Here is a 13,089-nt window from a genome sequence, read left to right as displayed (position 1 = left end):
AGCTTTTATCCTAAACTATCAAAGCTATTGCTTTGAAACTTGCAACACTTGCTCACCATCATAAGTTGACCCTGTATAGCAAGAAACATAACTCCGTCCTGCTTTTTGCAAGATTTATGGCCCCTTTTGGACTTAGAAAATATCAGATTTCTTGGTTAAGTTTTATGTTTAGGTCAACTTTTCTCCTAAACTATCAAAGCTATTGCTTTGAAACTTGGAATACTTGTTCACCATCATAAGCAGACCCTGTACATCAAGAAACATAACTCCATCTTGCTTTTTGCAAGATTTATTGCCCCTTTTGGACTTAGAAAATCAGTTTTCTTGGTTAAGTTTTATGTTTAGGTCAGCTTTTATCCTAAACTATCAAAGCTATTGCTTTAAAACTTGCAACACTTGCTCACCATCATAAGTTGACCCTGTATAGCAAGAAACATAACTCCGTCCTGCTTTTTGCAAGATTTATGGCCCCTTTTGGACTTAGAAAATATCAGATTTCTTGGTTAAGTTTTATGTTTAGGTCAACTTTTCTCTTAAACTATCAAAGCTATTGCTTTGAAACTTGCAACACTTGTTCACCATCATAAGCTGACCCTGTACAGCAAGCAACATAACTCCATCCTGCTTTTTGCAATAATTATTGCCCCTTTTGGACTTAGAAAATCATTTTCTTGGTTGAGTATTATGTTTAAGTCAACTTTTCTCATAAACTATCAAAGCTATTGCTTTAAAACTTGCAACAGTTTTTCACCATCATAAGTGGACACTGTACATCAAGAAACATAACTCTATCCTGCTTTTTGCAAGAATGATGGCCCTTTTTAGACTTAGAAAATCATGGGTAGGACAATATTTCTATTACACAAAAAAAATCAGATGAGCGTCAGCACCCGCAAGGCGGTGCTCTTGTTAATACATATTTCCGTTTTAAACTTCTCAGTCAGTACACAAAGTTTAAAAAAATTTTGTCTGTAGGAAAATTTTTGCCTATATACATATAGGAAACTGTCAGATGTGTCTTACAGCTTCTCCTCAACTTCCTGGTTGGATCTTCACTTAACTTGTTATGTGTCTTAAAGTGTTCATAGAAAAATTGTTGACAAAGGACCAACCAAACATGTAAAAGAAATTCAGGAAAATTCTCCAACTTGATGGTAAAATCACAGGTATGACTTCAAATGAATTTGTAGCTCCTGACCAGGTTTGCATAAACAAAAGATGAAATGTGCAGTCAGCCATCTTTGTGATATGGAGCCCTGTTAGTTAATTAAGTTTGGGAGATATATACCTCTTTGGTCTTCTTGAGTCCACAGCAAATAACCTTTAACCCAAAATCTTTTCACACTTTAAGGGATTTAAATGATCACCATGAATAATCCTCTGTAGTATGGTATTTCTTCTTATCCCTGAATACAAGGCTTCAGCAGCAGTATAAAATAATGTTTCATGGTTACTTCAGACATTGCAGAGGTACAGGCCCTCAAACTTAAGATAAATTGTCTTATTTCCTCTGACAAATAGTGTAGTTATCACATTCAGGAAAAGCTGTAAATTTACAATGCTGTATATGTGAGAATAAAAGGTAAACACAATTTGGTAAACATTTATTTCTCAATTCCCAGTGGCAAGATAAACTCAAAATTTATCACAATGGTTTTATGAAGAATATATCTCAACAAGAAAATATGCACATGAAGATATTCGAGGTACATGGTCTGTGTATATTCTTTTGGCTTTGAAAAATAAATATAATTACAATATTTAAAGCATTGTTTGGCAATTTGAAAGAAATATTGCATACGCCTTTAATTAAAAAAGTTGTATTTGGATATAATTGCTCTAGTTGGTTGTGGAAACTTAGGGGGTCAATGCAGAAAATTTTAACTGAGGTAGCTTTTTTGCTGTAAGATCTGTATACATAGTGTGTATAGAAATACCAGCTCTGTAGAATATATCAAAACAAGCTTAATTCTAGAACCAGTGTTCATAAATGCTGGGAAAATGTGGCCATCACCAGCTGTAAGGTAGTATATGGAGTAAAATTTGTGAAAACTTAAGAAATGCATCTCACAAAGCTGAGTAAAGTTTTTTCTGATAGTTTAAAAAACATTGTCTGTAATGAATTGTCTGCATATACACTTGTAACTATAGGCAAGCATTCAAGCTACCATACTGATTCATGACCTCGAATTGCAAAAAATCCAGATGTGACTCAAAATATAACTTATGTGTAAAAATGTTAAAATTTTAACCAAATATTGACAATTCTTATGTGTCAAGCAAAATAAAAACATTTAAATATATTCTTTAAGATATACCACTTAATTCTGAGAAAGGAACAAACATTCTAGAAAAGTATTTGATTGCTGCCAAACTGAGGTTTAAATATATACATACAAGAAATGATTATTTCGAAAGAAAGTAAAAAGGATTAATTAGACAAAAAATGAGCACTCAAAATGTGTTGCTATGCAACAAAATATTATATCAACAACAATATTCAAAACAAAAATATTAACTGTGCTATTGCTGACTATTTTTTTGCTATCACTAATACTGACATTACAGTCCCTCCAGTCCTTTATACTTCTGCTATGTACAGTAGAGCTTTATACATGTATACTGTAGTCAAGGTTAGTACAATACTGGTCAAACAATGTAAGAAACACATCCTCCTCAATGATTTGGATGTAACCCAATTTATGGAATCTCCTTATATCCTCTTCAAATTGTTTCGTGTAAAACAGTGTAATTAAATCATATCAAAAGTTTCATTGTTATATGGTCTTATCAGGAGCACAAGCATAATTTGAAATGTACTGACTGTAAACTTGTACACTCTACTGTACAGTGCTTTTTCAGAGTAAAAGAAAAAAAGAGAGAAGTAATCATTTAAGCAATTTTGATTTCATAAACATCAAATTAAAGCATGTGATAGGTATACAAAGCTTTAAACAGAGCTAGAGGAATACATGATTTCTAACAAGATAATTTAACACCATACAGGACATAGGCTAAATCTCTATTCCTAAATATTTGGTCTATGCTGATATAAATAAAGCCTAGTTTACAATTTTTATTAACCTATCGAGTAACTGGCTACTGCAGTTTTTGCATTTGTTCTTAATACTGATATTAAGGTATAAATCCAATGCTTTATATTTAAATACTCGTTTTTTCTTCCATATTTTTGGAACCAGTAAACAAAGGACGGGATATCAAGCATACAAGGAAAGATTAAATGTAAACATGGAATCTATAAATGTGCATTACACACCACACCGGAGACACGTGAGCAACCAAAATCTATAAATAAACCTAACCTACAAATAAATATAACACACTTATCAGTTTAAATTTTTTACAGTGTTGTACCATTTAACTTACAATGAAGTTAAAGTGCCCACGTGCAGACAGTAAGGGGACGAGCGAGCAATGCGGGGAAACAGCAGCTGAGGATGTATGATGGCACACACAAACAATAGCTGTTGGAGTACAGCAATGTCCAACTATTCAAAATCCTTGTCACTAAAAAAGGTAAATGAATGAATACAAGAGATCACAGAGTGATCTTGGCGCCCACCAATGTGCCATTTTTGAGTGTTCCAAATTTCAAGACTTATTGACTATTTCATTTACGTACACAACACTGTACATGTGGTCGAAATTCGAAAGCTGGAACTTGAGAAATGTGAAAGTAGGTCACTAGGTCAATGTCAAGGTCAAAGTTTGTTTTGGTACACAATCCTATGCACATGGTCCAAATTTGAAGCCTGTAGCTACAGAAATGTGAAAGTAGGTCACTAGGTCAATCTTAAGGTCAAAGTTCATTTCGGTACACAAAACTATGCAAGTGGTCCAAATTTGAAGGCTGTAGCTTGAGAAATGTAAAAGTAGGTCACTAGGTCAAAATCAAGGTCAAATTGTATTTCGGAATACAAAACTATGCATGTGGTCCAAATTTGAAGCCTGTACCTTCAAAAATGTGAAAATAGGTCACTAGGTCAATGTATAGGTCAAAGTTCATTTCGGTACACAAAACTATGCATGTGGTCCAAATTTGAAGGCTATAGCTTGAGAAATGTAAAAGCAGGTCACTAGGTCAAAATCAAGGTCAAATTTTATTTCGGAATACAAAACTATGCATGTGGTCCAAATTTGAAGCCTGTACCTTAAAAATGTGAAAGTAGGTCACTAGGTCAATGTGAAGGTCAAAGTTCATTTCGGTACACAAAACTATGCAAGTGGTCCAAATTTGAAGTCTGTAGCTTGAGAAATGTAAAAGTAGGTCACTAGGTCAAAATCATGGTCAAATTTTATTTCGGAATACAAAACTATGCATGTGGTCCAAATTTGAAGCCTGTGCCTTAAGAATGTGAAAGTAGGTCACTAGGTCAATGTGAAGGTCAAAGTTTTTTTCGGTACACAAAACTATGCAAGTGGTCCAAATTTGAAGGCTGTAGCTTGAGAAATGTGAAAGTAGGTCACTAGGTCAAAATCAATGTCAAATTTCATTTTGAAACATGGAACTATGCATATGGTCCAAATTTGATGCCTGTACCTTCAAAAATGTGAAAGTAGGTCACTAGGTCAAAATCAAGGTCAAAGATTTTTCCAGTGCACAAAACTATGCATGTGGTCCAAATTTGAAGGCTGTAGCTACAGAAATGTGAAAGTAGGTCACTAGGTCAAAATCAAGGTCAACTCATGTCAAGGTTCATCTTGCCACTCAAAAATATACATGTGGTCCAAATTTGAAGGCTGTAGCTAAAGAAATGTGAAAGTAGGTCACAAGGTCAAAATCAAGGTCAACTCATGTCAAGGTTCATCTTGCCACTCAAAAATATACATGTGGTCCAAATTTGAATGTTGTAGTTATTGACAAGAACATTTTAAAAGCTTTTCCCTATATAAGTCTATATGAACCATGTGACCCCTGGGGCGGGGCCATTTTTGACCCTAGGGCGATAGTTTGAACAAACTTGGTAGAGAACTACTAGATGATGCTACATTACAAGTATCAAAGCCTTAGGCTTTGTGGTTTGGACAAGAAGATTTTCAAAGTTTTTCCTTATGTAAGTCTATGTAAACCATATGACCCCCAGGGCGGGGCCATATTTGACCCTAGGGGTATAATATGAACAATCTTAGTTGAAGACCACTAGATGATGTCACATACAAAATATCAACGCCCTAGGCCCTGTGGTTTTGGACAAGGGGTTATTCAAAGTTTTTCCCTATATAAGTCATTATAAACTATGTGACCCCCAGGGCGGGGCCATATTTGACCCCAGAGAAATAATTTGAATCATCTTGGTAGAGGACCACTAGATGATGCTTCAAACCAAATATCAAAGCCCTAGGCTCTGTGGTTTTGGATAAGAAGGTTTTCCCTATATAAATCTATGTAAAATATTGAAATAAACAAAGGGCCATAACTCACTCATTAATTGTTGAACCAGTCTGATTTTCAGGGGGACACAACTAGGGTACCAATACATCATTCTGACAAAGTTTGGTCAAAATCCCCCCAGTAGTTTCTGAGGAGATGCGATAACGAGAAATTGTTAACGGACGGACGGACGGAATGACGGACGGACGGACCACAGACGCAGAGTGATTTTAATAGCCCACCATCTGATGATGGTGGGCTAATAAAAGCTGAAAATGGGGCATAAGTTTGTTAAATGCAAAACAAAGTTATGAAACCTATACAATGCAAGCCAGATCATCACAGTGAATATGTGTGTGGAGTTACAATCCATTCCAATAAGCAAATACTGAGATACCAGCTTAGGTTTAAAAAAAATTAACCAAAATTGCTAAGTCGAAGGACATAACTTTGTAAGAAAGCAAAATAGAGTTATGAAAAGTCAGTTCATCACAGTGAGTGTGTGAAGTTTCAATCCATTCCCACATATAGTTAATGAGGTAAAAGTTTACAAACAAAAGCTTGACAAAATCAGGATGCTTACATGGACGAATGGGTGAATCCAATAGTTCTACCTTTCTTCGAACATTCGAGCTAAAAATGTATTTTATGAGAAGTTAACAGTCTTGGAAAATCAAGGTATTGTAACAGATTCAGTCTCAAACTGTTTTCCACTGAGGTAACACAACAAAAATGCAGGATAAACTTTAAAAAAAAGATCTGTTTGGAGCGTCTTAATTTAAATATTTCAAACCCAATTTTATGAAAGCTCTTAAACAGTGGTTTAATCTTTCGTGAGTGTTTGAGCTTAGCTTAAATATAAATTTTAACTTGAGTGGAAAAACAACTAGATGAAAAACAAGGATGCTCCTTCTAGAACACAATTCAATCGTTATTATATCTAACTTATATTAACCTGTGCTTAATTTACTTCCATTACAAAGAAATATCCTGCATTAGTCAACAGTTTCTTCACAGGTACCTTCCATTTGAAATACCTGAACTTAATATAGATTGCATTTTTCTAGATTTTCTCAAATAAAAATAAAATTACATTTCAATATAAATTATCATTAAAAATATACATAGATTATATACAAATATATATGTCTGACAAATTGAAGCCTGGGGCAATAGATACAAGAGTTTACCCTAAAATTGGAGAAGTTTACGCTGTTGGTGGATAAGGTGTGCTTTTCAACCGAGTGTTTAGTCAAGCAACTTTCCATTAATATTACTTTTCTTACTGCTCAGCTAATTCCCAATGGCTCTATACAAAAATATATCACATATTTTCATAAAATTATGTTGACTTAAACTGTGTGCCACAGAAAAAGCATGATCATTGTTCTTTACAGTGATGTTGAGACATGTATTCATAACATTTACATGAATTCCCCAGAGCATCTTTACATTTTCTCTCAATAACAAATAAAGTCTATTTAATAATAAAAACCAGAAGTTGTGTTTTCAAAACACCTCATGCCCCAGGTGTATGACCAAAGATGTGATTTTTTTTTTAGGTTTTAAGTTTAAAGGTGAAGATCATATGAAGGTCAAGATCATCTATACATAGGTAAGTTTGTAGGTCTTGCCAAAAAGTTTGTTGAATGTGAGTATGAACTAATTGGGTAATTCATGTGGGCAGTAGGACCAAAAATGTTGTTTATAAAGGTTTTAAGTTTGAAGGTGAAGGTCATATGAGGGTCAAGGTCATTTATGTATAGGTCAGTCTGTAGGTCTTGCCACAAGGTTTGTTGAGTGTGAGTATGAACTAAATTAGTTCATTAATGTAGGCTGTAAGGCCAAAAATGTTGTTTATCCAGGTTTAAAGCTTGAAGTTAAAGGTCATATCAGGGTAAAGGACATTTATTTATAATTATTTATTTATTTATTTAGGTTTTACGGCGCACCAACACAGTATAGGTTATATGGCCCCAAACAGGACTACAGATTTTGTTTATTTATAGGGTCTTGCCACAAGGGTTATTGATTGTGAGTATGAACTAAATCGGGTCATTAATGTGCGTTGTAGGCAATCTAGTTCGTACAGATGGACAAACAGACAGTTCACTCTCTATATGCTTGGGGACATAAAAACTTTCCAAGCTTACAGTATGGTAACGTGTGTCTACCATGTGTTAAAATGGAGTTTAACAGCATTTTAGAGGCTAACCTACACATATGAAGAAATGACTTGTTCACACTGACCTTCTACAGGCTTATACAATCACCACAAGTTGATTTTTTTTGGACACAAAGCAGAAGAAAATTCTTTGAAACAGTATTTGATTAAATAACAAGAGCTGTCTCCATAGGATGACTAATGCCCCCGATGGCACTTTGAATGAATAGTTATAGCCGATGTTAGAGTTTAGGACCTTTGACCTACGGAGCTGGGTCTTGCGCGCGACACGTCGTCTTACTATGTCAAACATTCATGCATAGTTATTTTAAAATCCATGCATGAATGACAAAGATATGGACCGGACATGCCCATCAATGCACTATCATGAACAAGAGCACCGCCTTGCGGGTGCTGACGCTCATCTGATTTTTTTTGTGTAATAGAAATATTGTCCTACCCATGATTTTCTCAGTCTAAAAAGGGCCATCATTCTTGCAAAAAGCAGGATAGAGTTATGTTTCTTGATGTACAGTGTCCACTTATGATGGTGAAAAACTGTTGCAAGTTTTAAAGCAATAGCTTTGATAGTTTATGAGAAAAGTTGACTTAAACATAATACTCAACCAAGAAAATGATTTTCTAAGTCCAAAAGGGGCAATAATTATTGCAAAAAGCAGGATGGAGTTATGTTGCTTGCTGTACAGGGTCAGCTTATGATGGTGAACAAGTGTTGCAAGTTTCAAAGCAATAGCTTTGATAGTTTAAGAGAAAAACTTGACCTAAACATAAAACTTAACCAAGAAATCTGATATTTTCTAAGTCCAAAAGGGGCCATAAATCTTGCAAAAAGCAGGACAGAGTTATGTTTCTTGCTATACAGGGTCAACTTATGATGGTGAACAAGTGTTGCAAGTTTTAAAGCAATAGCTTTGATAGTTTAGGATAAAAGCTGACCTAAACATAAAACTTAACCAAGAAAACTGATTTTCTAAGTCCAAAAGGGGCAATAAATCTTGCAAAAAGCAAGATGGAGTTATGTTTCTTGATGTACAGGGTCTGCTTATGATGGTGAACAAGTATTCCAAGTTTCAAAGCAATAGCTTTGATAGTTTAGGAGAAAAGTTGACCTAAACATAAAACTTAACCAAGAAATCTGATATTTTCTAAGTACATAAGGGGCCATAAATCTTGCAAAAAGCAAGATGGAGTTATGTTTCTTGCTATACAGGGTCAGCTTATGATGGTGAACAAGTATTCCAAGTTTCAAAGCAATAGCTTTGATAGTTTAGGAGAAAAGCCGACCTAAACATAAAACTTAACCAGGCAACGCCGACGCAGACGCCGACGCCGACACCGACGCCGACGCCGACAACCGCTCAAGTGATGACAATAACTCATCATTTTTTTTCAAAAAATCAGATGAGCTAAAAATGACTTTTAACGTCTAAGTGTGACCTTGATCTTTGAGCTACGGACCTGGGTCTTGCATGTGACACGTCGTCTTACTGTGGTACACATTCATGCCAAGTTATTTGAAAATCCACCCATCAATGACAAAGATATGGACCGGACACGCCCATCAATGCACTATCCTTTAACGTCTAAGTGTGACCTTGACCTTTGAGCTACGAACCTGGGTCTTGCGCACGACACGTCGTCTTACTGTGGTACACATTCAGGCCAAGTTATTTATAAATCCATCCATCGATGACAAAGATATGGGCCGGACACGCCCATCAATGCACTATCCTTTAACGTCTAAGTGTGACCTTGACCTTTGAGCTACGGACCTGGGTCTTGCGCGCGACATGTCGTCTTACTGTGGTACACATTCATGCCAAGTTATTTGAAAATCCATCCATCGATGACAAAGATATGGACCGGACACGAAAATTGCAGACAGACCGACAGACAGACGGTTCAAAAACTATATGCCTCCCTTCGGGGGCATAAAAAATGCTTAACTAAACACTTGTAAGAAAAACATTAGCAATCAACCATAGATGAGAGGATAGATACAACTATATACAGTTTACAATATCTACATAACATCATAACATATTCAGTTTGTTAACAATAAATCTAACACTTCTAGTTATCACTATTTAAGAGGATTTCCAACAACACTTATAAGATACTACATTCTACATGACAAAGGATTTCCTGGTGCACAATGTAATGGAATATGATGTAGAGGATTTCATACACTTCACACACAATTATCATACCAAACAACAACTCACAAAAATCTCTGAGATCATTATTTTTTTAATAGAATTTTCAAACATAATGATATACTGCAGATTAGTTAATATTCAAGAACAGAGTGGCAGATTATGAATTTAAGTCCTTAATGTCAGGTAACACTATCTTCAAAAGAATAACCAGTGACAAAGGCCCAATACTTAACATCACTTTTTTGGTTGTTGTCTATCAAATCTTGAAATATCCCCAACCTACAGTATGTTGTACTGTGCAAAAGGTGAGAAATGTGCTACAACTGAGTGTTTCTATACAAACACAACATGCAATGCACTTAGTGTTATACAACACACAAAATGATTGGTGTCCTTCTATCACAACTTCAAAGCTAGTAACAAGGTCTGCAATACCCTTACCTCCCCACCACACACAAATAAAAACAAAACAAGAATGATCTTAACATGCCCCCTGTAAATGCTTGATAGAGTAAATACAATAGACCAATGTCTAAGACCATTGCACTCTGGTGAAATTTTTGAGGAATGCATATTAATTAAATTATGCCGACCTCGAACTTAACCCCACTGACCCCCACATGCAATCCCAACCTTAGATTTTCCTGTAAGCTACCAATAGGCCAAGTCAGATTTCAATACAACATTCCAAACAGTTACTGAGAAGAAACTGACTTTTTCTATTTTAGTAGCAGTGACCTTGACCCTACTGACCTTAATTGCAATCGAAATGATGGTCTTACCTTAAGCTACCTATACCCAGATTTCCATTTAAATATCTCAACCCTCACTATTGAACAGAAATAAAAAAATTAACGCAGTTTGCCTCTTCCAATCGCCTAATAACACTGCCAAGTTAATGACCAGGATTTCCTCTTTGAAAAACCTGGTATAAGGGGCATAATTTAAGAAAACATGAAGTACAGGCAATATGCATATATGTCCGTTTGATGTTGAAGATGTATACCAAATTTCATTTGAATTCAAAGGAAACTGTAGTAGAAGTTGAGGACACAAGATACAAATATACTGTGAAATCATTAATATCTATGGAGGACTTTTTTTCACAGATTCAAGGCTGTGTCAATTCAAAATTTAAACTCCCAACTCAAAGTGAAATTCACACTCATTTTATCTTGAAAAGTTAAAATTCACGAAAAACACATTCCCAAAAACAGCCATTCTGACAAAATCCATGAAATTTCATGCCCATGAAACAAAAACTGTAATACTGTAAAGTTAAAGAAGGGGCATAAGTCAGAAAAAATAATCTCACAAGAAAGTCCCAAAAATATACACATGTCATTTTAGTTGATATACAGTAAGTTTCACTTTAGTTGGATGGAAATGGTAGAAGTCGAGTAAACAGGAAAGACTGACAGATGGAATGACAGACAGACAGTTTGAACACTATATGCCTCCTGATTCCCAAATTGGGGGCATAAAAATAATAAAATTCACAAAACTTTTGTGGTTTCTAAAAATTCAAAGCAATCAGAATTTTTAAATGTATACATACATGTATTTAAAGTCATTCTTCAACTTTTATGCAGACCATGAATTTCAAAATAAAAGAGAAAACATACTTATAAAACACTCTTTCAGGTATTCAAAATTCTGTTTTCATTCCTCATTTCACCTCAATCATATTGCAGTTCACTATAAAGTGCAAAAAATTCCATGAAAATGTATCACTCTCTTACACTGAGACAGATATCCATTCATATTTACATATTTTGTTGCCTCAGAATGAAATTATTGTATTAACTATTTACAAACAAAGAACTAGATACAATATGTTCATACTGAGAATACATATTGTATATGTACAAAAGTAACATCTATATAAAATCTATCATATATTTTATTCATGTTCATATTCAAAAAATGTTAACAAGAAATTTTAACAGTCACAATGTATTATTGAGACTTTGTCCATGGCTTAACAACAAAAACAATCAACAATAAAACTCGCATATTAAAATACTTATACAGTGAATATCAACAAATACTAAACTGTGTATGACAGTTTCAGATAGATCAGTACATACTTTATAATATTATGATTAAAAAAAGTTTATAATAACAAAGACATCAATGCTGCAGAAACAAAAGATCGATGTTAAAGTAATGTTTGAAATATTTCATGATTTTCAGACTGACACCATTGCACACAGTTTTTTAGTGTTTGTAAGTCTAATTAGTCAAAAATTACAGTAAAAATCTAATATAACAATTTTTTTTTGTTTTTTTTTTTCTGTGAATGAATAATTTGAGACTAGTATTATCTGTTTCACTAAATACCCATTATGCAACTGCATAGAGCATTATACACTAAATATATGATTTGTTTACAACATTTTATCATTCCCCAAAACATTTGGCAAACATCATGGTACTAGTAATCTTACACACAAAAACAACATTCTCTTTAAACTATTATGACTTTCTGGATTTCATATATTCTATTGTTGGATTTATTATTCCATGAATCATACTGTAATAATATCTTCAAACCAAGTTCAATGCTTTCTTCTTTTTTTGGTGTGAATATTCCAAAATATCAATGTCACTCATGGTCACACTGTATATACAAAAAAAACAACAATATCCTTCCGACAGTATCACGGAGCTAGGAATACAGAATTCTAATAATCACTGGTCAACTATTTTAGATCCATGTTATAGTTACTGAGGTGAGGTACAGGTCCTCCTAGACTAGGCTGTGAGCAGCGGCGGATTAAGTCCTCAAACGGTCTGTCATGTAGAAAACATACAAGACAGACAGTCATGTTGTCACAACCCAGGCCACCCATCTGGCAGTCTGGGGCTAAACACCTTGTCATCAGTTCTTCACAAATCTGTTCATAGAAATCACATGCTTTATGATACTAACATGCATACAAGGAATCTTTAATGCTTTTCTTGTACATTTTTAAAATAACTTTTTATTACGTTGCTACAGAAAGCATACAATTAACTTAATGAATAGTTTAAGTTATACATAAAGGTCAAATATGAACCAATTTAAGTAGGTGACATGCATATAAGATCCCTATTCATGAGCAGGCAAAAAGTTCAGATTACAAGGCACAGAAACAAAATTTTGTATGCCATTTTCTAAGCAAGTCATGGAATAGACCTTCATTATAAAATTAGGGAGCAAAATGTTCAGCCAGACCAATGCTTGAACCAACACCTTATAATACCTGTCAGATGCTCTACCGACTCAGTTATCATATCGCTTACACATACTCTCCCCAATTTTATAATAAAGTTGTGAATTATGACAACAAGTGTCAAATCGTAAGAAA

The 13,089-nt window shown here is 34.5% G+C and overlaps 1 protein-coding gene across 2 annotated transcripts in view; it reads right to left on the bottom strand.

Moving 5' to 3' along the window:
- Positions 1-1,587: 1,587 nt before the first annotated feature.
- The window catches only part of LOC128556884 (probable protein phosphatase 2C T23F11.1), a 42,216-nt gene continuing 30,714 nt past the window's right edge, over positions 1,588-13,089 (bottom strand). For both annotated transcript variants that reach the window (XM_053542759.1, XM_053542760.1), the window contains one exon: positions 1,588-12,636. In XM_053542759.1, the coding sequence (XP_053398734.1) occupies positions 12,442-12,636 (195 nt within the window). In that variant the 3' untranslated portion in view covers positions 1,588-12,441. The remainder of the gene's footprint in view (positions 12,637-13,089) is intronic.

The sequence above is a fragment of the Mercenaria mercenaria genome, chromosome 5, assembly GCF_021730395.1.
Source record: "Mercenaria mercenaria strain notata chromosome 5, MADL_Memer_1, whole genome shotgun sequence".
NCBI classification, from domain to species: domain Eukaryota; kingdom Metazoa; phylum Mollusca; class Bivalvia; order Venerida; family Veneridae; genus Mercenaria; species Mercenaria mercenaria.
This window is presented reverse-complemented; position numbering and strand designations above follow the sequence as displayed.